We start from the raw sequence: 27,966 nt of genomic DNA on the forward strand, positions 1-27,966 counted from the left end.
TGGACTCTACAGAGATTACGGGCAAGCATACACGAGCATGAGTCAGCTATACATCAGCCTGTCTATGTGCCCCTCACCCGTCTCCTTGTATGTCTGCTTGTCTGGCCAGATGACAGAGCAAAGGTTGGTGAGGACCAGCGTGCCCAGTCTGCGGGCTCCTTTCTCTGGTCCGCTGTAGTAGTCGAGGGAGTCCTGGCTCAGCACAAACCAGTACCGACGCTGCTTGATCCAGTTGCCTCGCACCTCCCGCAACAGCCACCCTTTAAATAAGATAAACACGTGTCATATGACAGTTCAACTTCAAAATTAAATAACACAGTGGCTCTTGCCAGCAGAACTGCAACAATTATTCAAATTTGGACTGTAACAAGAAATTTGAAGATGTCACCGTGGTCTCGAGACATCGGACATCATAATAGACATTTTTCATTGTTATCTTTCATGGACAAAACAATTAATTGAGAAAATAACAAGATCAACTGATTTGCAGCTCTACATGCTAGCAGAAGCCCCATATATCACTGGGGCTGGGTACTGCATAGAAATAGAAAGAAATACAAAGTTAAACAAAATTAAGTTATAGCAATTTATAGCCTTTGCCTTCACCTTTGTTGAGTCTTGGGGGAATTTTGCTAGCACCTAGTAACTAGTAAATCGTGAAAATGCATTTTAATTTGACTTTACCAATACTTATCGGCTTTTATTATGCTATCAGACGAATCCTTATGTGCACAGTACCTACACAGAAACACAAGCATTTCACTCTGAGGGACACTAGGTGGGCTAGTCATAAAGCTACTAAACCAATGCTACTGCACCATGTCTTCACTAAGAATAATCCCTAAGGCATGTAATTGTCCATAAAGTTTGGTGCAGTCTGTATGTGACTGCCTTGTTGGGGTAAATACTAGGGGATAAAAATACAGCCAGCTAATAGCATAGGCATTAAAGCCTGCATGCAGCCAACATAATTACCGCTTTAGAGGTTGACAGAGTGAGAAAAGGAGAGAGAGAGTGAGATGTACTGGAACAGTGTGACAGACAGAGACAAAGAGAGTAAAGCAGACATGCCTTCAGCCAGCTCATAGGCATACCCACTGGTATTGCCAGGCCTGACTCTACTACTACTACTACTCTGCAAGACTGTTGTATTCCCAAAGTCCTGAGGGTTTGGAAATACTGTAACAACCCAGGTCCACTGTTCCCAAACAGCAGTGAACTTCTTCACCCCCCTCAGCTATGTGTGCAAATTGTTTCTAATAAATATTTAATCTCAAAGTAGATAAATAAACTAGTTTGGCAGAGCTCTGTCCAGATGCTGCCTGGAGAGAAATAGACCGTAGGATTGAAGAGTCCTGTAAGGGGTCATAGTTCATCCAGAAGGCTGATGGAGAGGCTGGCAGTGGGGCCAGGGCACTGCTATACACTGGCAGAGTGCCACTTGTGGGTTGGCTGTGCATGCATATATGAGAGTGGTTTTAAAGGAACAATTAGGCAATGTACCTTCAGCTTCCTACCCTGTGAAAACGGCAATGACGCCACACCAGCATCACAACTTCCTCTGTGGTTAGCAAGCTGCATGCCACCTGTTAGCCAGCACTCATTTCGCCTGCATCTTTCTTCCCTCTGCTCTCACTCTCTTCCTATTTACTTTCATCTCCCCCATTTCTCTTCTCTCCCTGTTTTCGTCCTTGCCTCAAAGTGGTTTTCCCATGCAGTGCAGGCTTCAACTGCCTCACTTCTACTCCAAAATAAAAATAAAGAGAGAGGAGGGGGGTGAAGGCTCAGCCTCTCAGGCTATGTTTCCTGTTTGAGAATGCTTCTATATGATATAAGTGGAAGGTCTGAACCCACCATAAACCCACCCAATATAGCCCAAAGCAAAAACCCTTGAGGTACTTAACACCACATCAGAGGGGGCAGCATCAAAACCCAACATGAAACGGATAAATAAAAACCATGAGGTAAGTCTGGCTGAGCTTGCTGACAGACTGGATGTGGGACGGGGGAGGCAGACATGCTGACTGGGTGAGAGACATGGAGAGAAGGGCATGCCTGCTACCTTGACGCCTCTGCCACAGACACAGGACGCCCCACAGATGCTGCTCTTTTTAGGAATTTTAAACAGTGCAATAAGAAAAGTCAAAAAAGGAGAGAGACAGAAAGAGAGAGAAAGAGTCCCGGGACCTCCTCTATACCCCTCCCATGGTCCCCCATCTGGATCCCATCTCTGTGGCCTGCTAATGTCTCCCCTGGGGGCCACGGCTCGCCCTTAATTTGTTTCATTTGTGACCCCTGACCCCAAACGCCCTGCCCCCTCAAACACAGATTGAGCAAACAATCTCTCTCTGTGTATTTCTTTCTCTTCACTGCAAGCCTCCTGTCAATCCCAGAGTACTGCACATGTTTCAAAAAACTGTTCTGCAGGCATATGCATGCTGGCATTTCACAAAAAAAGGTCAAAACATGAAAAAACAAAAAACATTGGCTTAAACTAAAATTTTAGGGGTTTTTTTAAAAGATATTTTTTCACCTTGCTCTAATGTTGTCAGTTGGCTGTTCATGAATTTATACTTCAGAATTTTAAAAATGCAAATGGACTTAAATAATGAAAAAGCACTTTAAAAGAAGACAGAAGCATAAACTGGACCTGAACTCTACATTTATGTACAAGAAACTCAACTGCACTTTCTTCCTCCTTTCGGATCAAACAGAACATGAGAGGCTGTGCATCACATGAGGAGAAATTAATTTTAACAGTAAATCAACAAAGGTATGTCAGGAAACCAATGTTTTAACATCTCTTTCTGTCGCCGCCGCCCCATGGCTTTTACAAGTCATCCTTCCATTACCAGTCTATATCTACAATGTTGGTGGCCTATTGTAGATACTGGGGCAATATTAACCCCATATAGCCTCAACATGTCCTGCTGAAAAAAACAAACAAACATACAGAACAAGTAGAAAGGCCCTAATGGAGGAACTGTTGAAAACATATCCTTGTGCAACAAACAGAGAGAAATGAGAGGGATTATAAAAGGCCCTGAGGTGTCCTGCTGTTATGGTGGCTATAATATTGTGATTGGTTGAAGGATGGGGGCGTGGTGCAAAAGCTGAAATCCCAAATAACAGTGTAATCAATGGCCCCCCCAGAAAAAGTAGCTCCTCCAACAGTGAGACAGGGAAGGAGAGGGGGACAGCAGTGAGGGAGGGGCACTAGCCAAGGGTGCATAGTAACTGCTGTCAGAATTAGGCAATCTGACTGCCGCCATTCCAAACAGGACGTAACTTATCCAAGTGCTGGCATTTTACTGCTCCCTTTCAGTAGCAGGCCAAGAAGAAAAAAAAGAAGAAAAAAAAAAAAAACACACAGAAATATCTTATGAGATCATTCCTCAAAAGCATCAGACACCCAAGACGGCGCTCCTGATGCCAGTAGCTATCCTTACATGAACACACAGAGCAGGAGTGGGCGAGTGGGAGCAGCTGTGGGCCACATGTGGTCAGAGAGGGGTTCACTACGGGGCGATCGCGCAGCATGGAGCTGCGACAGTACTTATTAGGAGACAATTAGGGTAATGAAATATATACTATACTTAATAAAATGACCACCACCAACCAAGGCCCACAAGGACCTCATTCATTAACTGAAGGAAGTAGTGCTGCAACTCAAGATTATTTTCATTATTGATTCGTCTATGGATAGTTTCTAATGAATCTATTACATTTTTAGTCTATAAGAGCCCTTTGGTGACGTCTACTAATTGCATGTTTTGTCTAACCAACAGTCCAAAATACAAAGATATTCAATTTGCATTAATAGAAAACAAAAAAAAAAAACCAGAAAACTCTTGCATTTAAGAAGCTGAACTAGTGAATGAGTTAGCATTTTTGCTTAAGTAATAAATTGCTGATCAAATTTTTTGGCCAACTGACCTATTGTTTCAGCTGGATAACAATGTTCACCACAACTGAACATAGCAGGTATATTCACTCAGTTGAAGGAATACCAGAGTAATGTTGGTGTTATGTGCTGTGTTTGTTGTATGAGTCGAACTTACCTTTGACCAGCAGCTCAGGGTCTTCCTCCAGGCCCATCTTATTCTTCTCAATGATCAGGCTCTTCATCTCATCAGACAACTCTGACACAGTGTGCCTGTGTAGAGGAGCAGAAAGAGAATGTAAATAACTCTGCTTCCTTCTCAACTCAAGTCTTCCCCTGACTACTCCCTCCCATTGGATAGCTAATTGGCTCAGACACACGCAGTTGGCTGTGAACCACACCATGTGACACTGCCAGCTACAAGTCTCTCTGATACTCTTAGGTGTGGGTCACACAGGGGGGACTGGAAGAAGTGCCACGAATATCTGTCCTCCAGCATTCTCCCACTTTCCCTCCCTAGCAGCACGCAAGCACACAAACATACTGATGCATACCACGCCACTGTGGACAGCTCGTCTCTCTTTTATCACTTTGGCCCGCCGAGCCGAGTGAGCAACTGAAAATAAACGTGACAGAGCGACGCCGGCCTGACTCCAAGCCAGCCAGCTTACGCTGGTCAGAGGAAGGCAGAAGGTTCAAGAGGTCACAGCCTAGGATAGTTAAAACCAGAAAGATCAAAAACATCTATAAATCTGCTAAACCGCTGTTCTTTCTTTCTCTCTTTAATGCCTCATGATCATGTTTGCAGCTCCACATACATGACGCTTCAACATCTGGTCAGGCAATGTTGTGGACAAATTCAGACCTTGTTATCTTAGGCCAAGGTCCATTTCCAGTCTATTAGATTGTTTAGAGGTTTTATCTCTGCTCATTTAGTTGTCTCATTACTTGTTTATTTTCTCTGTTTCCTAGGTCTAACTAGCATGTGAAGTAAGAGTGACAAACCCCTCCTTCCTTCCTGTCCTCCTCCTCCTCCTAGGATTATTGCTCAGGAAATGAATCAAGCCCTCCCTCCCATGGCTAGCTGGCCTCTTGTTACATACCCCTTCGCCAGCTGATTTATGTCTTATTGATCTGATAATTCTGGAGGTTTCCTCCTCACGGAAGGAAGAAATAATCAATGAGTCTGAATATAGCCTTATCTGCTTTGACTCAGCTTACATGACTGCAGAAGCCATTTCCGTTCTTTTTGTGTGCACTGACCTGAACCTGTCTATACCAGGGTTTATCATGCTGACCTTTGTGACATTGCTTTCAAACAGTGCCTATTTATGCTTAAATTCAAAGAACTGTTTCCTTTTTGAAATGTTTTTGCAGTTGTAGATCCCAACTGACTGACATGAGTCTCTAATTTAAACTAATGTTCAGACGCAGGGAAACTCTATATTGTTGGCCTGTTTTTCTGTATGTGTGTTCAGGGCATCACCAGAAAGCAGAAGTGAGAGGGAGAGAGTCAGGAGGATCCTGACACATTATATTCAGTCAGGCTCTATAACTAAGCCAGCTCGCCTGCTACAGCAGCAGCCTTCGGGGACCTCTGACAGTCTCTGCATCCACAGACCCCACTTATAGGCATTAAAATAAACACAGAAATTTGACGACGTCTCTTATTTGAGGTTGTTAATAACCCCTGCTACATAACGGAGACATACACGCAGACAGGCAGAGTTAGTCTATATGTAGCCCAAATGAGAGAGGGATTAGATTTATAGAAAAACTACACCATGATGGGAAATATAGCCTGCTGTGCACAGCCGGGGTGTTTATGTTCAATACCTTGGGTTATTGTGTGTTATTGTCTGTGATGGGCTTGCGTCCAAAATGTCAATAGCAATAAAAAGACAATTACTACACTACGTTTAGTTTCCAAATCACTTTCTAAATGAGTATACACTAATAATTAGGCCAATGGTGAATTTAACTTACAAACTAATGTAACCTGCTGTAGGATTTGAACCAGCAGTCTTATATAAATTAAAATGGTGACTTTTAATTGTACAGTTTATTGAAGAGATTATGTTCTACATATAACACGCACATCTTGGAGGAATATTCTTGGAGTTCAAAATCAACTTGGCTCTCATGTCTGCAGATTTTTGAGAAATGTGTGTACTTTGCCATACTGCTAGCACAGACAGAAATCTGTTTTTCTGCCCCCATCTTTAACCTGAAATACTTCATAAGTCAACTTCAGTGCTCCTTTCAGGCCATGTAGAGCTGGAGAAGGGATTGAAAGTGGACAGAAGCACAGATCCAAACATTGTCCAAACCCAGGTTTTGACCTTTAGCAGCTGTGACCTTCAATTTAAATGCTCCCTTAGCAAAGTCCGTTTGACCATTGTGTCCAAAAAGCCAGACTAATGTCCCAAATCTCACTGTGACAACAAACTGCTCTTCCTATTTATTATAATTCGCTAAGTTTTCAATAAGGAACTTTTGTAAAGTTAAAGAGAAAAAGAGTAAAGCGTAAAAGTGAAACACAACACAACAAACACAATAACAAGATTCCATACATGTCCAGGAAACGCTTTCTTTTTAGTCTTCTTGTGTAAACTTTACACATACTTGGAAATTTGTAAGTTAACATGGTCATGACATTTTCAATTAATATATACTTCCCTTCCATTCCCACTCCTATCTGTGGTGTAACAAAATAACAAGATGGTTGGCAAAGAAAACTACATCTGATAGAGCTTGGGGCAAACATTTGAGCACTGTTGATGTGGGGGCTTTGGTTCTCCACAGCTGTCCAGCAGCCCTAAAACCCCCACCTTCACTCAAACACCCCATCCCTCTATGCTACCGCCCCCATATTCCCAGAAGTCCCAGCAGAGGCCGTGACGGTGGGGCCTTTAGTGGGCAACTTCCTGTGGAGTGCGGGAAACAATTTGACATGGGGATTAGACAGCACAGAGAAAAGAGCGAGTGCATCTACAGACAGCACCTCTCTCTCTTTCTCTCTCTCTCTCTCTTACCCTCCCCTCGCGGACTAAACATCAGCTTCTGCAAAGCATCAGCAAAGGGCCACAGGCCGGACTTGAACCTGGGCCGCTGCAGCAAGGACCCAGTACATGGGGTGCAAATGTCAGCAGCCTAGATCACATAGGTCAGCTCAGTCAAGCAAATAAACTGCTAGCTGCCCCACAAGGTAGGAGAGGGGAAGTCACAGGAAAATAAGAGTCAGAAAAGAAGAACCACAATTTGAAAGAGGAAGAGAAATACTTCCCTACACTGTATGTATAACCACACATATCTGATTCTATAATCAATCTAAAACACAAATTTGCATTCTTTGAGTCTTTAGTGTAAAGCAAACTGGGCCCGCAGATATTGTGCGATATGCGACTGATAATGAGATGAGCTGTTCAATGCTCATCTATCCATTACTAATTATCCCCACAACAAGTCTGTGTGTGCCCTACTTTCTCGTTTACATGCATTTGGAAACAGCTTTAGCAAAAGCCCAATCAATTGGCACTGTCAAGCATAACACATGTTGACAGTTTTGTAAGTTAAATTGCCATTTCCTTCTAATAATAAAACCATTTTACTCATCACCTTTTCTTTATCTTGCAAACTTGAATAATATGAATCTGCTAAAATTACAACATTGACATAATTCTTTAAAAAGGTATCATTAAATAATGTTATTTTAAAAAGACCCTATAAAAAATGCCATTGTTCAGGATCAGTTGAGTTAAGACTAGGAATTACATGTGGCCACTAAACTCCACATACTAAGAATAATAAAGTTGTATTTTGTTCCGCCCTAACAGGTGCAACAAAGCTAACAGGAGAGTCAAGAAATTGTCAATTGTGTACAGTGTGTACACGCCCACACAGTCCTGACAGGAGGTATAATCAGCTACAGTAGTGAAAACCCCTGTGTGGCTGTGAGGTTAGGTACTAAGCTTTTTATCAACATGAAACCAATTAATTTTAATGACATTGTACTCAAGGGTGTTGAGGTTTTAGCTACCTCACTGCAACATCACTACCTGTGAATCTTGTCCATCATGCCAGACTTGACCTTATTCTGTCTTCCATAGTGATTATGAGTAATAACTGTAGTTATTATTGAAAGTACAATTCTCAATTATCAAAAATAGTTCAGGCATCAGTGGCCATGCCCACTGTTCACTTGAGATTGTTTAAACCGCAATTACAACCAATCGAGTTGGCAAACTCTTCACGTCAGTCTTTGAGTAGTGATTACGAGCAATAACGATTAGTGGTTGACCAATATGGGTTTTTCAATGGCTGATGCTGTTTAGAAGAGCAAGGTGGCCAAAGGCTCATATATAACGTTGATATCAAAACAAGGAAAAGTCATGTATTATTTCATTATTTCATGCACATAACAATCTAATGTACATGGTTATCTTAGCCAGTAGCATGTTGTTGTTTTAAACGGAATTCTTACTAATTAATGAAACAGATAAATACATTGTGTAATGCTGTTGTTTTCAGAGTGTGACTAGTATTTAAGGGAGAGCGGGGTATAGTATGTCAAGAGTGACGTCATTCAACTGCATGATTCTATACATTATAACCCAGTATATATTCAATGCTAGCCAGGAATGGTTTTAGATTTGATTTTATGTGAATTAGGATGGAGAAACATGTTAACATTCAGGAAAGACATTGGTGGCTGCCGAAATTTAGGCAAGGATGCATGAGTGTTATAGTAAAGGGCTCAAAACTAAGGGGGGGGGGGGACAATATTTTTGCATTGTTTACACTATAAAAGCTACAGATTTACTCAAATCAACAGCGTGTTTGCTAGTCCCACATACTGAGATAAGGTCATAATAAGTGATGAGCATATTGTCTGCAGTCCTTTCATGGTGACAATGATGGTGACACACTTAAATCCACTAAGACTACGAGCAGCACAATGAGTTGATTAGTTTGTCTGTCTGGTCGTAGCTGCTGGAGCAATGAGTAATTGATTTCAGTCTGGGGTCTAATCAAAACGGCGAGACGCTAATTAAAGTTAGAAAAGTAGTGTCCTTGCTCTTGGGCTTGGATGACCGCAGTGGAAACAGTGGAGACATGTTCCAGCATACAAAGCGAGTCCTTGTGGCCACAAGAAACATGCACAGTTGCAGAAATGACCCTTGTGCGGCTGTGTCACAGAAATACAGAGAGATTTATCTGATGGAGGAAATGCCTGGATGGGTCCGAAAAGTAATTCAAACAAATGACTTCAAACCAGCTGCCTTTTTACTGATGTCTATGTTCATATACTGTACACAAATGACAGCCATACATCAAGTTACACTGTTTATTCGACATCCGAATAAGCACCAAGGATAAATAACACTATCTGAGACGACCTTCATTAAAACATTATGGGTCATACTGTAGCAATAAATAATCAGTTTCCCTTTGTAGAAATCCATTTCTCTCTCTTAAGTCTCTATCCCCTCCCCCACAGTGCATGGACTGGCTGCAAGGGCCTCTGGCTGAAGCTGGGCTGGTGGGAAAATGGGAATGTGGTGATTAAGACTGGGCCTATATGACCTCCCAGCTAAAAATACGCTGTTTACTCAAGACCACTGCCAAGAAACTCTGGACTAGGCAGAGGGGAGAGGAAAAAAGTCATGTTTTGAGAAAGGAGGGGGGTGGGGGGGTGGTGGGGTGACAGGAAGTCTGAGTTTGTGACTGAAGGGGAGTGTTGATCAGCAAGACATTTTATGATAGAGAGTGTAAGTGACTTCTTAGTTTAAATTAAGTTATTCTGATGGTGAAGCTTGATGTGATGTGAATTGAAACGTTCTATATTTGCTGATGTTGTAAACAGGGCCAGTTTGTGATGGTTGGATGGTTGACAGACAACCTGACACAGACACTCAGACAGGCAATTATCGTGGGGCCCACTTCTAAGCTTTTCATGTTTCATGCATACACACACTCATACACACACATGAAATACATTCTGAAACATTGGTCTCTTTCAGCTATTAAAGCCTGGCAAACCGCACCAGAAAATGTCAAGTTTTTGACTTCTAAAGCCAGCAAAGAAGAAGGGGGCTAATGAGAAAGCAGACGGAACAAATGGTGAAAATGGGAGATGGAGAAGTCCTCAAGTGTCCACTTTCCTTCTGGTACAGTTTGTACTCTGCTCTGCTCCAGCTATAAGAAGGAACTTAAGAGTCGAGGAAAGTGGGAATGAAAAAATAGTTATGATGTAAGACAGATTTTAGTGTGAGCATAGTAGGGGAGCTGCTTGGCACTTTGAAGTCTCGCGATAACAAATGATCTCAGTGCCTACCAATCGTCTGGGGATTTCTAAATGTAAAAGTAATTGCTTGAACAGAGGTCGCTTACAAACGTACACCTGTGACTTCAAGAACTTGCTCACCTGAAACAACGTTCTCCACCCATTCTCCCCCACAGTGGGACAAACTGGAGATATGGCAAATAACTTTGTAACCCAGAGAGAGCTTTAAAAAAATAAATAAATAAATAAAAAAAATAAAAAATGGATGTCCCAAGCAATGTTATATGATATGACACAGTTTACAAGTACAGAACTTCTGCATGTCACCGGCATGTCACATGTTTATATACAGTTTTAACTCCTCAATCTATATTGAGCGAAGCTGAGAATGTACACTAGCTTATGTGTCACATTTTTTGAGTAATAGAAAGATGTTGTGATCACATGGTGTCTATGTGTATCTAAATCCTGTCAGAAGACTAAAATTGCATAATAGACACAAATTGTATTGTGAAATGTATATTCACATGCAATTTTAGCATGCTATATACAAAATACATAGGTAATACTCCATTATAACCAGGAATTCTGGGAAACCCCTTAAATGGCTCAGATTTGTGTCTGTACCCATCACTCTGTTTTGACAGAAGTGGGCCTTTCTCCCTCCCTATCCACATCATGCCTGCAGCATAACAAATTATCTGAACATTACCATATTAACCTCAGTCTGGTAGGACAAACATAAATCCCCCCCAATTTGTCACCATTAAATCTGGGCAATTATTCAACTAATAGTTGATATTAATGTCTCCTTCTGGACAGTTCAATTCAATAGCTCAGTAAAAGTACAAAGTAAACCACAGCTGCCCTGCTTGTAACATGAGACTGAAGATAAATGAATATGGCACCATTTGCTACATCACAATGCACTGACTTATCAGAGCCTGGCTTAGCTTTCCCTACAGTTCAACTTCTAGGCGTGTTCAGTCAATGGCCAGGTAATGACCAAGCAGTACGCTCTCTAATCTCTGCAATAAGTGTGATGATTACAGCCAAGCTTTTAACACACTCCCTTCAAAACCAGTATTTAATTATGCCATATGGCCTGAGGCCACCTCCACTGTATTGTAGAAGTGACACACACACGCACACACACGCACACACACATCCGAGCCACACCTATTCTGGGAGTGCTGCTGAGGTAGGACTGAGTCACACAGTCCAGTTAGCCTGCGTCCCTCCTCCCGTCTTCCCGTCCTTCTTTCCCTCAAGCTTCAGGAGACAGCATGTCCTATATGACTGCAGCAAAATGTATCAGCTTCAGGTCCCTTAACCACTTCCTGAGAAAGCTCTCTTCTTGTCTAGAGTTGTTGCCTACCCTCATCTATTAATTTGTGGTGCATGATAGTCCTACATGTCGAGCTTTGTGACTCATTGCCTGTGAGTCGGCAGATGTACAGTAGAGATTGTGGACAAGGGCAGAAGGCGGGGGGGGGATGATAAGGGCACGATGCCAGAGACAGTGAGGAGCAGAGCCTGGCTACATCACTGTCTGAGATCACAGCCCTGTACTAATAGTCTGGATCAAGCCTTCCATGAATCACTCCTTTTTATTGGCACTAGCATTCACTTGTCAACCACATGACCATTTGAATTTCATTATTCTTGACGCATAGTGGTTCCTTGTAAGCTGCAGTTTGAGTGTATGGCCTTCAAACTAAAAAAGTGATTGGATTTGTTGATCTGGAAGCTGGATTGAGTTAACCTGATATCACAACTGTGATTGGTCACGATTACCTAGGTAATAAAGTGACATATTTTTGGCCAATGCGGCCCCTAACAGCGGCCAAGCCAACCTTTGAATGGCAAAACTCAAATACTCAAGAGGTTATTGAGTAAAAACTGACAGCAGGATTATCTATAAGCGGTCAGCAACAAAGAAACTTGGAAATGTCAGATCATCTGTCAATTTATACAAGTCTGTACCACTTGTATATACACATGTAAGCATATGTGTGGATATGAGGTAAGGCATATGTGTCATGGCCACGCACATGAGGAGAGCCCCATGAGATAACATGGGGCAGCAGATGAGGTGAAAAATCAAGTGACTGGCCTGCACTTAAACATGTGCCTGCTTGAAAAGAAATACAGATATTCCCAGCACTAAGTGGAAGTATAAGAGTCAAATAAGGAACTATTACTTCCTAATATTTAAGTAAAAAAAAAAAAATCTGTTTCTCTCTCTTACCCATTTGTTCCATTGGCTGTTCGAGTTGGTTGAGAAACAGTCACCTCAGCTGGACTCTGTCAACAGAAGAGAGAGAATAGGGTAAATAGATGATAATGCAACACAAACAGTAGTCTGTCCTTAGAACTAGTCCACAGGTTGGAGTGATCCCTCAATAGTTTGCCTTCAGTGGCCATATTATAGTAGAGCATGCAGTCGTTCCTGGCAGTCTAAGCACATAGCTGCTCTGTTCCTGTAATGCTTGGCTTTCACTTGCAAGGAGTGAGCTGGTGGAGAGAAGTATGGCATGCAAAACGGGCTCATTTAATATAGGAGTGGGGAACAGAGGAAGCTTTTGTGCAATGGCTGCATGCACCCCAACCAGCAAACCCCGAAATGCTTTTATTCAGATCAGTCATTTCTCTGAGAAGGTTGTTAAACTTAAAATAACCCTGTCTTGCACTTATAACAGGAATAGCTGCCTTCATCTTTTCTATCCACATGTTTATAGTGTCACAAGTTGGTGGTAAAAGGCTGTTAGCTTGATGAAAACAAGTAAGAAAGATAAAGAGACCTCTAGGGGGAATTGTATTATAAAAAAAAAACAACCTTTATGTAGCAAAATTATGGTGTACTTATGATGATTATCTGATGAACACAGCCACAGATCTTACACAAATTACTAGCTAAATGTTAGAGAAATTATCTCGACTGCAAGCCAGCTACTCATATCAAATTGTATTCCCTCTGTCTTGGACATCCGTTTTGTATGGAAACTGGGGTTAGTGCTTCTACTGACTACAAATGGGGCTGCCACTGGCAGACACGTAAAATCAAATTTCATGGGTGGAACAATGAACTCTTCATTCCAGGACTCCCCTGTTAAGGAGAAGATGGGAGAGGATGTTTCCTTTCACAGTGTTCAGGCCCCTAGATTCCCAACCTGACCTTGGAAAACCCCATCAGACATCAGAGCTTGCCTGTGTGCAATTTGGACTGATTCCCTGGTGTGCAGGGCAACACTGTGTGTCCCAGCGGCCTGACTTGTTGTCTCTGTGCGCCACAGCCTTGAGTCAGCTCCTGTGGCTGCCCGGGCCTAACTCTGGGGTGTTGGCCTACCTGAAACACTATCCAGGTCAGCTCTGGGCCCCTCACAGTTCACACACCACACTTTACTACTGGGCAAACTAGCCTAAGTATAGCCCTTGCCCTGCAAAAAACGTCTACTGCTTCTTTTTGGCTGCTCAAAAATAACAAAGAAAACATGAACTGCAAATTTATAGGTTAGTATGGCGTCTGTGTTATATTTGTAAGGCAGATGGACTCTGAGGCAAATGAGGAAAAGATGAGGGTGTGGATAATGAGATTTGATTAATGTTTAACTTAGGGAGAGGTACTGTAAATGTCAAACCAGGCAGGCAATAATAACTGAACAGTGTCAGAAAGCAACTTGTGAATGAGTGTATGCACAGTAATTCCCTACCCCTGTGTGTTAACTATAAATGATGTAACCAATTCAGACAGACAGCCATGACTGAAAACGACAAATCAATACAAATCCCATGAACTGATTGCAAAGCTGTAATTCCATAATATAAACTAATCAGAGGATCAATAAACTAATTGGTCAGGTAGAGCAAGTTAGAATAATTTGAGTAATTCTCCACAAAACGTGACAATTAACAGAAAAATAGCTTTCCAATAGAGTTAATGGGTTGTGGGATGAGAAACAAGGATAGCGTGCGATGCAGAGCGCTGGCAAAAGCTCTCCCTTTGGAAGGGCAGAGGATGAATCACTCCAGACTAGAGCAGAGCATGGAGGGAAAGAGGGAAAGATGCCGTGATGTGTTCGTTCCGTGGCTGACTTCCGCTCTCACTCCCCCAGTCTTCTCTCTCTCCCTCTCTCTCTCTCTCTCTCTCTAGCTCTCCTGGGAGGCTGAGTAACCAGGAGGAAATGCTTGGGCTCAGCCAGTGTCGGCCTGAAGACCAGATGTGTGGCCTGGAGGTGGTGAGGCAGAGACGCAACGGAAACCAAATATAAACTAGCGAACCGTGACACCTCTGAAGACAGAGGGCAGTAGTGACGGTTAATGGGACCCGCTTTCAGCATAGCCGGACTGTGCCCATTTGTTCCAAGTAACAGGATGCACTGCGGTACTCCAGCCCACACTTACAACTGTGCAGGCCTAAACACTCTGTGGTGGTAGTTTATTGGTAAACGTGACTTCACGTTACATAAAAAATGAATAAAGTTTCAGTGGAAACATGGAAAGAAGAGAGAATGACGGATGTCCTGTCCTAAAATTAGTGCCTTGCTGTCCCAACACTGGAGGCATTCAGCTCAGTGTGACTGTTTGGGCAGCTGTTTGAGAGTAGTTTCTTTGAATGAGGATGGTAAACATTCAGGGAAAGGGTTTTGACATGGCCCTGTACTCTTAAGGGCCAAGCCTACACAAGCATCAGCACTGACTCATGATTCCAACCTCACAGAGAAGAGTCCTGGCAAGGAACAGTGTGTCGCCTATGGCTTTGGTACTGTAAATGCTACGGATCATGGCATCTTCTGGCAGCATGTTGGAAAACAAGGCAGGAGATCGTGGTGAAGGTTTTGGATGTCTTCAGCGAGTCCACCACACCTGTGGGTAACTGTGGTCCTCCTTGGCAGGAGCTAGACAGAGGTCTACTAAATGGAGTTTTTCAGTGTTATGAAGCCCAAAAGACACACACACACACACACACACACACACACACACACACACACACACACACACACACACACACACACACCCAGGGAGGTCTGACCTGCTGTCTGAAAATGTGGCTTGTCAAGATCTGGACGAAATGGAGCTCTTAGGGTAAACAATGGAACGTAGCCCTAAGGGACTTTCCCTGGGAATCACTGTAGACCATCTTCAACGCTCTTTGCCCCACCCCCTCCATTGACACCATGGAAAGCCAAACAGTACTAGACAGATCTGTGTATTCTGAGGGGAGGGGCTCTGGGGAGCAAAACGAATTGTGTTGGCTAAGAGTGGGTCAGCATGAGCTATTGACACAGTTACAATAACCAGCATAAAACAGTGCAAGTAGGTTGATTACCTGCATGCATTTGGGAATCAATAATCAATAAACTTCAAAACATCTGGGCAGATTTATTCCAACAAAAAAGGTTTGTTTAGTGCAAAAGTAAGTAACCAATTGCAGTTCACTAGGTAAAACACTGTCAGTTACATCAGTCAATAAATGGTTCCTCCCATTAAGAAGTAATCTGATAAACTGAACAGGCCTAACCACATGATAGATTAAGACCGAATGTTCCTCAGAGGGAAGTATATTACTTAGATTAATACAGACACAATATCATTTTTATGACTCAAGACAAGTCAATCCACATTCATGAATATTTACAAGCAAGAAATCAATAGAAACAAGACTCTAATCAGTGATGTAACACCACTGTAGGGGAGAGAGCAGCTCTAAAGGCAGAGAAGCCTTATCAGCTTCACATTACTCAGTTTTGCACTGCCATACATAAGCCTATACTGACAAATGATAGAGCCAGCTTTATTTTAGAAACTATTATTGCGTTAAAATTACATCAGTTTCAAATTTGAACTTTCCCCAGGTACAACAGTTAAAATGCAGCAGTATCACACACAATTTATCTTGTAGAGAGACTACAGATATGCCGGAACCCAATCCTTAGATCAAGGTCATCCTCATCTCTCAGGGCCACATTCTTCTCCAAACAATACATCTGCAATTCAATAAACCAACATTAAACCCAAGCCACCCAGAGAAGCCCAATTCTGCAGATGGAGTATAGGTTGCATTTTAATGAGGGATCCGGGAAAGTGACTGCATCTCACTTTAAAAAAGGCCATCAGGGGTCTCCACTGGGACATGTGACTATGATCTTGTATTGATCGGGAAAGTAGACCACAGTTGCGTTCCTTTAGCCATGCAGATGGTGCATTATGACCAAGACAGGGATGTTTGCCAAGAAGAAGAGTGCTGCACACAAACACCTCTCTGGATACCCCTGAGCAACAGATGTTGCTCTTATCTGGTGGCTGCTGGTACTGTTAGACTTCTGTTGAGGCAATAACTGTGTAAGACTTATCTGTTCTCAACGTTTTCATGCAAATTGCTGTGGTGTTGCACTGGTTGGTTGCAAGCACACAAAAGGTACAATAAATAGATAAGCCGGCTATGCTATTAGTCGCTCCAGGTGGCATTTCATCAACAAGGCTCTGCTAGTGTAAGTCATGTCTTAGCAGCACAGACTACCTAGGCATAAGACACCATATAATACATAATGAAAATTAAGCTTGCACTGGAGTCAAAAGGCTAAAATTGTCAGAGAACATTCTCCTTAAGAAGAGCAAGTCTCACACAATCCCAAAGAATATTTAAGGGTGGATATTTCTAAGAGACAGTACATAAAGAGCTGTACGTTGAGCCATACAGATAGAGCCTACCTCAGTTCAAGTCAACAATGCCCCCTCACAAGTGGGTGGACAATGCTGAACTCTCTGTGCCTGATCAGATGACTAACATTACAGAGAAGACAAGGCCGCAGTATTATTTGCAATTGAGCAGACGGAGGCCAAACACACAAGATCAGTTAAACACACTGGGTTTTACAGCTTGCATCAGAGTGTGTGTGTGTGTGTGTGTGTGAGAGAGAGATTGCTCAATGTTGCCCAAACCTCCAAGACCATGCAAACCTAAACGTCAAACTGACCAGCGGCAGCATCACATTCTGTATTCAGCATCTGTAATAGATGCTTGCATTTAACAAGTTGTTCATTCCTGTAGACAGCAAGGTGATAACAGCTAACGTTATCACTGCAGCTTGCTACTTCATAATAATATGGGCAATCTTATGAACACATGTTGCATTTCTTATCATACATTGAAATTCCAATTCATTTTCATATCAAGAACTGTAACCACATCTGTTTGCACAAATTTGAAATTATGCTCTTGGAAGTTGACCCTGTTATATGAAATGTTCATGTTATAATGTGCAAGACGTACAGCAGACTTTACAGTCCCTACAAAACATTTAAATGTATGTACTGAATTATATGAAGCAGTATTCATGCATATGAGTTATGTCTGGTGCAGGTGGAGAATTTTTACCCGTCCATTGGGAGTTAAGTCCTCCTTGTTGCGCAATTCAAAAGACTCTTCCTCCTCTTTCTCCCCATAGTCCCGTCCGAGCAAATTAAAGCCCTGCCTGCAGCACAGAAACCAGCAAACTCCTTGCAAAGGCATTCAAATAAGGTTAAGTGTGTCGTCTTCTGCTATCCAGGTTGGTGAATTCAACACTCACGGTGTTGCTTCGGCCGCAAGTAACTCCAAGAGCTGCGAGAGAGCATACAGGAGGACACCCTCTCCATAGATATCCAGCGAGGAGGATGAAGGGTAGCATAAGCTTACTCTCTCTTCTCGGTCAAAGAACATGTAAAATGTCTAAGTGTACATGACAGCAGTCACACTCCAACAAAACCGACAAAGAACTAGTTCAAGGAAAATTCCTCTTCTCTTCTCTTCCAGCACTCCAGTTGCTCGCGACACCTTGCTGTGCCTGTTTGAACAACGGCATGCGACCAAAGTCCAACAGAAACTAATTTGGTTTCCAAAACTGGTACCCTGCTGGTTAAAAATACATCAAATTCAATGCGCTCGACAAGAGAGACACTGTTGTTGTCAGCGTTTTATGAACTCATCGGGTAAGTAATGTAAAAGTGCACCTCTGTTGAGGACCGACTGTCTCACTTCTGAGTTTGAACAAAAGCATGCTGCAGCTGGGACAGGGTAGTGTGGGCGGAGTGGTCACGCCCACCGATCTCACTTCTAAGGTTTGATTGGCTGAACACAGACACTCCCCGGAATGACACGCCCACATGCGTAGGCGCCTCCACACTCACAAAGCATCACACGTCCTCTGGCAGATAATAATCAAATAATCCTAAACACCATGTCCCGGCAATACTCTTTAAACGACTGTCGTAGACATTGTAGTACTCATTAGTAAGGGTATTTTTATAATCACTGTGTGATATTTGTAGAATTCACACTTAATTATACTCAATAGTGAGTGTTAATAGACTTAAATTATGCTTTAAATTTCCTGCCTTGTCTTATTATGCTGTAATACAGTTACAACCATGACAACAACACATCTGAATAGCTTATATCTGTAATTAATTCATACATTTTATGCAATTATAATAAACACTTTCAAAATTCAAAAATAAGTTTGTTCTGCACTTTATGGTGTTTAAAATGATTGTCTCTGCAGTGATGAAAAAAGTATCCAGATCATTTTTTTTAAGTAAAAGCAGCAATACTACACAGAGTTCTCAAACTCCAATTGGCTTCGGGCCACTGCTAGTATTGTCATCTTATATGAGTGCCACTTCAATACAAGTACAACATGAAATCAAACACAATATTCTGAAAACATTTCCATTACTAACATCATACTTAACCAAACAACAAATAAGGGCATGGTAGCTGCTCTCTTCCTATCAAACATTTGCATGCATTTGCAGACATCTAGGCCCTATTTTGCACCAAACTAAATATATTTTTAAAGTGGAATTTTGTTCTTTTTTAATTGCATATGAATAGGTAGTTTAAATTGATATGAAACAACTAGAAAAATAATAAATAAAAAAATCAACTTGCAGGCCAGATTGTTTGTTGACATTAAGTCTGTAGTACCACGTTACAAGTAAAAGTTTTGTAAAATTACTCCTGCCAGTGTTATGTATTACAATATTACTGGGACATTATTATTGATGCATTAACAGTTAAGCAGTACTTTAATATTGTAGCTGGTTTTTTTTTATTCAGGTTGCTTAACATATAAATATGCATGATATCAGGTTGAACACAATCTCCACTAGTAGTGAGTGAACATTTGAGCATGACTTGCTAACTTTGCTTTGTTGGAAGGGAGACCAGATTTGATAGTGTCATGAGATCACTAATTACCCTCAGCATTTGGTTACAGGTCTTTCACGCTCTCTATTTCTTTCTTTCTGAATATCTTATTCTTTCTCTTACTTAACCCTCTTTTTCTTGCTTCTCTTGCACACACACACGTACATGCACACACACTCCTCCCCCACTCTTCCCTCTTCCACTTTGCTGAACAGTCTACAAAGATACAGCAGTAGGAGGTAGGAGGACTGGTGCTAAATCCAGACACGTGATATATCCAGCCCCCTCGGCGCTCATGCTTATTTCTCCCTTAATATCCCTTCATTTCCCCTTCTCTGCTCTGTGCAAACTCCCCCTACACATCTCAGTCAGCTGGCTTTAACTCATTCCTCACCAAGAAGAACCCTTGGCCGCTGGTCTACCCGCTTTAGCTTGATGGATATACTCCTTTGATTCAGTTATCCCCACAAAAAACACACACATATACACTCACATACAGACACACACACGCTGGCCCTTCAGATACTTTTAACCCTTGTCCTTACTGGTTCCCTGAGGGCTTTGTAAATCAATAAACAGGCTTATGGATGCACCTTTTCAGCTGGGTGTACTCAGCATTATGGGCAGTTATCCTGAACCACCCCTCACCCAATCTCAGACACACACAGACACTTTTAAGTAAAACACACAAACATACTGCCCCACATTTCAAACCCCAGTGGTTACAGGAAAGGAGAAATGGTTACAGGGAAGGAGAGATGGCTTCTTGCTCAACTGAACAGAACTGATTTCATTTAAATTTCTTTTTCTTTGAGCATGTAAGTGTACATTACAAAAGAACTTGCACTCGTATGCAAGAAAGAATATTTCCTCAACTCTTTTCTTGAAAAGTACAGCAACCCTGCCCCCTCTGCTCTCCTTCTGTCTGTATTCACTCTGCAGTATCTCTCTCTAGGCCATATCCTCCCTGTCCTCCCCCATATCCCAAAACAATACGCTGGGGGCCCCTGCTCCCACAGACCTGGAGGAACATGTGTTTTATTTTTAGAGCTCACTCCCTCGGCCCACGCTAGTAAAGTGAAAAAAGAGAAAAGCCCTCCTTCCATAAATGGGGTCTGAAAGAGTAGAAGTCAGTACAGAAAAGTACATCAGCTCAACTCTGAAATATCAGTAGAAGCTTTGCCTTTTTTGTCTGTGATTATCTTTTATTACAACTAGAGAAACTACAATGATATTCTCCTAGTTTATCTTATGAACACCCCCCTCTCTCTTTCAGTGTCTTCCTCTGCCTTCTTCTCTGTCACTCTCCTCCCCTCTTCCAGGAGATGACACGCGATTCTCCATTAACACACAGACGCATACACACACACACACACACACATTTGGACACACGGAAGATAACCTGATACAGTGTGTCAGGTTGAGCACCAGATCAGGAGAAGGGCAGATGATTTGGTTGAGCTCCCAGTATGAAGACAGGCCAGGCTGGCTAGCCTTAAGCCAGAGGAGAGGGTAGTGTGAATCTGGAATAAAAGAGTAGTTACTGAAGATGGAGCTTGACAACAAGAAAAATGTGGAGATAATGTTAAATTTCTTGCAAATTAAATACGTTTACATTACTTTTTCGCTTTTGATATACTATATCTCAAACTGTGGTGTTAATAAAACTTGTGCTTCATCTTCTCTTTTTTATTTATGGCTGCTACCACCCACTTCCTGCCTGCCACTCCCCACAACACCGTTTGTTGAAATTGGCTTGTGGGGTTTCCAACGGAGACGTAGAGTAGACACAAGTCGCACATGTCAAGTTGATCAGAGACAGAGCAGGGCAGTGCACTGTTCCCTCTTTATGTTTCTCTCGCTCTCTCTCACTCTTTCCCCTTTGAGTTTCTGCCGGCAGGATCCTGTTTCACTGCAGCCCGCATCACAACCAGACTCTTATGTTGGTGAACCAGATTGATTGTCAACAGAAAGATATGTGAAATCTTGTCTGCTAAGGAGCTCCCTGCATGGTTCACAGCTGGGTGGCTGTATGTTATGTTTTTCTTTTTAGCGTTTTCTGGGTGATGATTGATCAAATCTTTCGATGTGTTTGAGGAGTACTGTGGGATTTCTGCTTTTGAGGTTTTATCTGAAACTGAGCTTCCAATGTGGTCTGTAGGCAAAAATAGAAATGAATCAAAAAGAGACTCTGTGTCTACTCAAGACAGCTGCTCCGTCATTGGTGATTTACACAAGTTTCTCTTCAGAAGACTGGTCCAAGGTCGGAGTTTATCTGACAACCCCAAACTAAGGATTTAGGATAGGAACTGACCCCCAGTGACCCCTCACCTATGATTCAGACAGGATTTCCTCCCCACTGTGTCCAGCATTGAACTTAACCCTCATCTTGCCCTGCCACCACCCCCTCTGCCACCAGCCCAGTGTGTTTAGGTCCAGCAGAGATTCAGGCTATGGGTTAGTGAACAGAGGACTGTTTGACGGCTGTTGGCCCATGTAATGGGATAGGGCTGCTGTGGAGCCCTTTAACTACTGCACCACTTGACCTGAAGTTCCCACTGTGAAACATCCAGCTGTGCCTTTGGATTGTTTGTGACAGATAAGCTTTATATGCAGAAAATGGGATGAATGATGATGGAAGGTAGTTAATTAAATGAATGATAAAAAATTTAAAGATCTGCTTTCAACTCAAAAACAGAAACAGTGGGACTCTTAGGCACGCAACTGAGTTCCCATCGATACCATGTCCAGCACTTTCTGTCTATGTCCTAACGTGCTTCAGGAACAGTGTTTACCAGTATTGGGGACACCACAGGGAGGAAGGTGTTTCTAACTCTGGCTGTGGGTACATCTGTTCCTGCATGGGGACTATGTGGCACATAGGCTTATGTCAAGGGAAGGCCAGGCTGGGGAAAACATTCCCAGCTTCAACTTCTGACCCTCTTGCCCCAGTTAACCCCTCACATTCTCCCTTCCCCCTCCTTGCCTGCCTTCATTACAGTAACCCTTAGCGCCCCAGACTCTGCACACTGGCTCAGCCTGTCAACACATAAATTGTCTGCAGAACTTATGCAATGGATGAATAATTGTGTTGCAAGGAGTCTTTTCATATTTTAAGAGACTGAGTGATATTCTACACCTGAGGCATCTGCCATTAGGCTATGGATCCATAATTGACTGCATATTACAGCAGCTAGCTATTTTTCTACTACAGTGTGGAAAATACACAAGGAGTGACATAGACTAAGAAAGGTCCCTGTTTTTTGTTTGAATCAGCTTATTGGTGTATGTGGGTAGCAACTTCCAACTTCTGTCAAAGAAATATATTATATCATTACTCTTTAAAAATATTTGCACCTGCAAGCATTTAGATATGCCTGGACCATTATTCTTGCCATCCATTAAATTCATGTAGTTACATAATTTAGTTTTTCATAGCTCTGCACCACAATTCACCTACTGGAACTTGAAAAGCAGACATTCCTCAGCTTGGAAAAAAAATGAAAATAAGAGGAGTCACAATAGTAGAGACCTTGTTATCTGTAACCGTCATCAAAAGCCAAGTGAGGAGGAGTTGTACTGGAATCAGAGAGGCAGAAAGAAAGATGGGGGACTGATACAGATGGATAGTCAACCAAGGAGGATAAAACCCAGGAGAGCTGAGACTAAAACTTGGAGTGGAGACAAAACAACTGATAATGCAAACAAACAACAGAGATATGCCTTGGTATTTTCATATTTTCTGGTATTTTCACATCAAAGAGGAAATAAAAAAAAACCAAACAGGGTTCCCGTAGCTGCTCAGTACGTCCTCTTAATTCTAGTTAACGATTTGTAAAAGACACTGAACCATCAAGTTTGCTCTTGGTGTATCATCACATACTTGAGGCAGTCCACATCAGAATAATTTACAATTAACTTGTGGTGTTTGGGGGACAGACAGTGCAGTTAATGGTTGTGGTATTGTAGGTTTTAACGTTGAGTGTTTGTGCAAGGGAGAAGATAACTTATTGACAGTTAGAGAGGCTGGGCAGAGTGCCAAAGTCCTTCAGCTATTTTTAGGATGCTGACTGTGTGAAAGTACACTGAATACAGAATTGATGACACATTGCCAAAATCTGAACCTGTGCTGGATTAGTGGTGTCTGTGTGCACTTGCATTTGTACATGTGTATATGGATAAGTGTGCTTTTGCAGAGAAGCACATATAGTGCAAATAAGCTTGTGTGTAGTTTTATGTACAAATTAAAGGCAGAGATTATTTATTGGTGGTCACCATGGAGAACTACTGAATGATGGACATGTCAAAAGGATTTGTAAAATCATTGAATCAACGTAGAATCAAATGGTCGGCTATTTGTGAAGTAGTCTAGTTCAGTGCGCTTGTGCTCGGTCTCGCTCTTGTTTCCTGTGTTTAGATATCAGCCTTGAGAGTGGCTCTTAGCAGTACAAGCAGTATAATTACTGAATATGGAAAAAGTGCCCACTGCTTTACCTCAGTCTGGGCAGCAGCCCTTCCCAGAGCAACTAAGTAAACTTATATTCCTTTGGTCCAATTTGTGAGTGTGTTTCTGGGTGTCTTTACAGGGAAACCCACCCTAAAAGAGAACTGTGCACTCCTGTGATCTTCCACACTTGAAACATTATTGTAAACAGGAACAGTTTGCTAAGCAAGAATCAAGAAAACCAAGGCTCCAGTGACTAGGATAATGAATGGGAAGCTAATGTTCTGAATAATTACTTATGTTGTAGAATTGTTGATTTTTTTACACTTTAATTAGTTTTGTTCAAGAGTTCAAAAAAGGCATTTATATTAGCAGGAAATCATCAAACATAATGTGACACTGCACACAATGGAAGTCTGGTATACTTTATAGGTTGGCTTGAGAGACTAAAAAGGACACGAAGTCTTTGAGGCATCTTTATGCTCTTTATTATCTTTAAGTTCAACATGACGAGAGACAGGGTAGATAAGAAGAGAGGAGTGTAACATGCAACAAAGATTTTAGGCGGGTCTCCAACTCTAAGTAATTGTGCACTTTTGCATTGGTTGATATACCAGTTAATTCCTTTTCCAAATCAATGTTTCAATGATTTCTGCATAAAAGTAATGTAAACATTCCTCTTTATGATACATTTATTGAGTAGTCCAAAAAAAAAAACCCCATTGTGTGCCGCCTTCTAGATAAGTCAGTGATTTGCTCGCAGATAACCAAGTCGGTCATGCAGACACATGCACACTAAAAAGAGAAAATGTTTTCCTACACTACTCTCGACTCCAGGTCAACATCATATCACAAGAAAAGGCATACCAACCTAGTTAGTTCAATTTGGGTTTGTTAAGGAAAATGTATGTTACTATATAAACTGTGTGTCTATGGGCCTGTCTGCCTATGTGTTTGTTTCCTTCAGGACTTGATCCAGGCCGTTGCTAGGTGCCATGACCTCCAGGAGTAACATTCATGGATTCAGAGGGTGAACACTGCAAGGAGTAGGGCTGTATTTTATTTCTGCACCCCCCCTCCCCACCCCACCCCAAACACACACCCTCACTCACATACTGTATACCACAAACTCCCCATGGGCTTGGCCTGTGGCTAGGCTTGTTCACTAATGGTTCATCACAAGGCACAATATACACTACCATCACAACTAATGATCTCTCTCTCGCTTTTTGACCTAGGGAAGCAGAGGAGTTTCTGATTTTAAGAGTTAGGATATTTTAGTCTTTTTTGCCCATGAATAAAGATTTTAGTATCATGACATCATTGCAAACTGGTCTTAAACACTTAAGAAATAGGCCTCCCTTCCATTAGCTGCACTGATCACTGCCCTCCAGATGCCCCAACCCCCACCCCACCTGCAGACTGTCGGTGGAGTGGGGCCCAGCATTGAGAGGACAAGCTGTTCTGTAGCTTCCATGCCAAAAGGTACTTTACTGGAGCTCAACTCCAAGGAACTGAGTTAGGGAGGGGAAGGACACAGTTTGCATGTCTGGCCAGATATCTTAGTGTGTGTGTGCATAGCCCAGTACACTGCAGAAATGGGCCAGCAGAACTACTGACCTTAAGAATTGCTTTAGACCTGCTTACAAATGTGAGAAAATCAAGTTAGTTTGGACCACTTCCCAGTGTCCCCTTGTAACTGAATGTGAAGAGAAACATTCAGTTGTTGCTTTTTGAACACAAACACAGAAACATTGCTGTTTATCCAACCTGACCACCATCATAATTTGTCATTTAGCGTGACCCTTTTCATCCTCGCTCATCATCCTCCCAGCTGCAACTGTCATTTGTAACAGTCAGCAGTTCACATCAAACAAAGCCCAAGGCAGAGCAACAAAAGAGAGAAGACAGTGGGCAAACAAACTGGGAGGCAGACTAAATAACTGCGGCTTGTCTGCTGCGTGAGGGAAACACAACCCAGTGGTGTGTGTGTGTCACTGGCTGTGGCTCTACATCTCTGTGTGTGCTTGTGTTGGCAGCAAACATGAGAAACAAAAGTGTCTCAGCTCCATGCATCTCCACTAGGCAGCAGCTGTTGTTGGTATTTAAACTTAATGCAGGTGTCAGTGCTGTTGTCTTTGTGGAGCTGTCGTTGTGCGTATATATCATCTTGTCCGTGAATAAATCAACTTTGAAACCGTATGCAAGCGTGAGTGTATTCAAGTGTATGTGTGTCAGGTACAAGCACAGGTGTCATGACTTGCACTTCAACACACAAGCATCACTTGGTTGTTTGGATAGAGTAAAGTGGAATCTGATGAGAGCTTAGATGGTTTACGTGCTCTGCTGTTGACCAGGCAGGCACAAAGACATTATAGACGTTATAAAATAGGAGCATAAACCAATTGCATGTTGATCTCTTGCTACTACATCTTTTTAATATACTTTACTGATATTAACAAGGCTTTACAGTGGACATCAAAAAAACATCAAATTGTCTTTATTTGGTCCCCCCCCGTGTCTATGTCCTAAACGAAGTTGGTTGTTGTATCCACTCTGATGTGTTAGTGGTCAAACAGGTTGCAGCAGCTGTCTTGGCACACCAGTTAAGCTAACACCGAGGGGAGATCTTTAGAGGTGGGATCCCAGTCTGTGCATTCCCTGCTGGGCTTATTTTCAACTGGGATTGGCCCTCACCAGCAGGAGGTCATACCAGTGTATGGACACCTGAGAGCAGGCTGTTTTAATAGCCCTGTTTACAGCAGCTCACCCACCAGTATGCAGGGACATCAGGTTCCCATAGGTGGTGGCCAAAATAAACACCTGTCTTTTGCTGAATTCCCCAGTTTCTGACACATAATTTCAAACTAGCCATCGTCAGCATTACTCACCTCTGTTTTGTGTTCAACATATCAGATACACATAAATAAAGCCTATGCTCATCACTGAAATCTTTACAGATTCATCCATCCATCTTAATGACAAGTAGAACTCATCCATGATAACAGATCAGCAACACTATCTCTTGGAAACATCTGGGCGTGAGTCATGACATGACCCCTGTTTGTGTGGGGTCATGGCACGGTAGTGGGTTTGATGGTGTATGTCTATGTGTGAGAATGTCTGCCATTCTATGTGTGTTTTCATGCTAGTACCCTCAGAATATGTCCTGTGCAGTGTACAGTGGCACCCCTATGGAAAATACACAGTGCTAATGGGGGCAGACCAAAGTACAATCTGATCCCGTAAAAAAAAAAAGTCCTTGTGTGAAACAAGGGCATCATGGGTCTCCACCTGTGTGTTTGTTTGTATGTGTGTGTTTTTAAAAGAAGTTAGAATAAGAAAGAGAGAGCGTGACTTTTTATGGTACATGTGTTATTCTGTTTCAGTTGCTTTAGCATAGCTTTCTCTGAATATGTCCTCGCAAATGATCCGGCATATTCTTTTGTCAGACCCATTTTATTAACCTAAAGATCATTTGCTTTGTCATTTATAATTTATGTGCAGGTTGAATGCATTGTGGCAGCATGAAACATCATTTAAGACCTACAGAATAAAGTTGAGTGATGAATAGATTGTGGGAGAGAGTTGGACAGCAGCTTATCAGTCAACTTGTTAGTTGTTAATGGCATGTGAGAAATTCAAGTCTGAGCTTTAACTGACATCTAGTGGTCAATTGTGGTTTGACTCTGAAACTGCTGCATCTCCAAAAATGCAAATTTAGTTCAAATGCACATGAATGAAAGAGAGTTGTGAATCATATTATGCAGAATACAGTTTATTCCCTTCACATTTCCCTTTAATTACTATGTATCAACCAATGTATGTTTCCATTTAAACTTATCAGTCTAAACAAGCTATTTAATCCTGTACTGACTTGTAGATGGATGTTATTCCTAAAAATGTCCACCAGCGAGGTGACATAAATATTTAAGTAGTATGTCATTTATATTGCCTCAAGTGACAGCTGAGTAAAAAAGTGAATTCATTTTGTGTTCTGTCTTATTTCAAGATATTTCAGTGACATTTTTTTCAAACTTGTCAAATAATAAAATAGGTGGAAGTATTTTGGCCCAGTAGCAAAAGTATTCATGTAAGAAAAATAAGAGGATTGCAGGTCTGATTTGGTATATTTTGGACATATTTTGCAGCAAACATGGTGT

The 27,966-nt window shown here is 42.0% G+C and overlaps 1 protein-coding gene across 1 annotated transcript in view; it reads right to left on the bottom strand.

The window, feature by feature from the left end:
- Window positions 1-18,190, bottom strand: part of plekhh3 (pleckstrin homology, MyTH4 and FERM domain containing H3) — a 32,276-nt gene extending 14,086 nt beyond the window's left edge. The window contains exons 1-4 of the mRNA XM_051387196.1: window positions 17,548-18,190; window positions 12,421-12,476; window positions 4,062-4,156; window positions 78-260 (exon numbers count right to left, since the gene is read on the bottom strand). Of these exons, the coding sequence (XP_051243156.1) occupies window positions 78-260; window positions 4,062-4,156; window positions 12,421-12,476; window positions 17,548-17,682 (469 nt within the window). The 5' untranslated portion in view covers window positions 17,683-18,190. The remainder of the gene's footprint in view (window positions 1-77; window positions 261-4,061; window positions 4,157-12,420; window positions 12,477-17,547) is intronic.
- Window positions 18,191-27,966: the final 9,776 nt, after the last annotated feature.

Source organism: Dicentrarchus labrax, unplaced genomic scaffold, assembly GCF_905237075.1.
Source record: "Dicentrarchus labrax unplaced genomic scaffold, dlabrax2021, whole genome shotgun sequence".
NCBI classification, from domain to species: Eukaryota; Metazoa; Chordata; class Actinopteri; family Moronidae; genus Dicentrarchus; species Dicentrarchus labrax.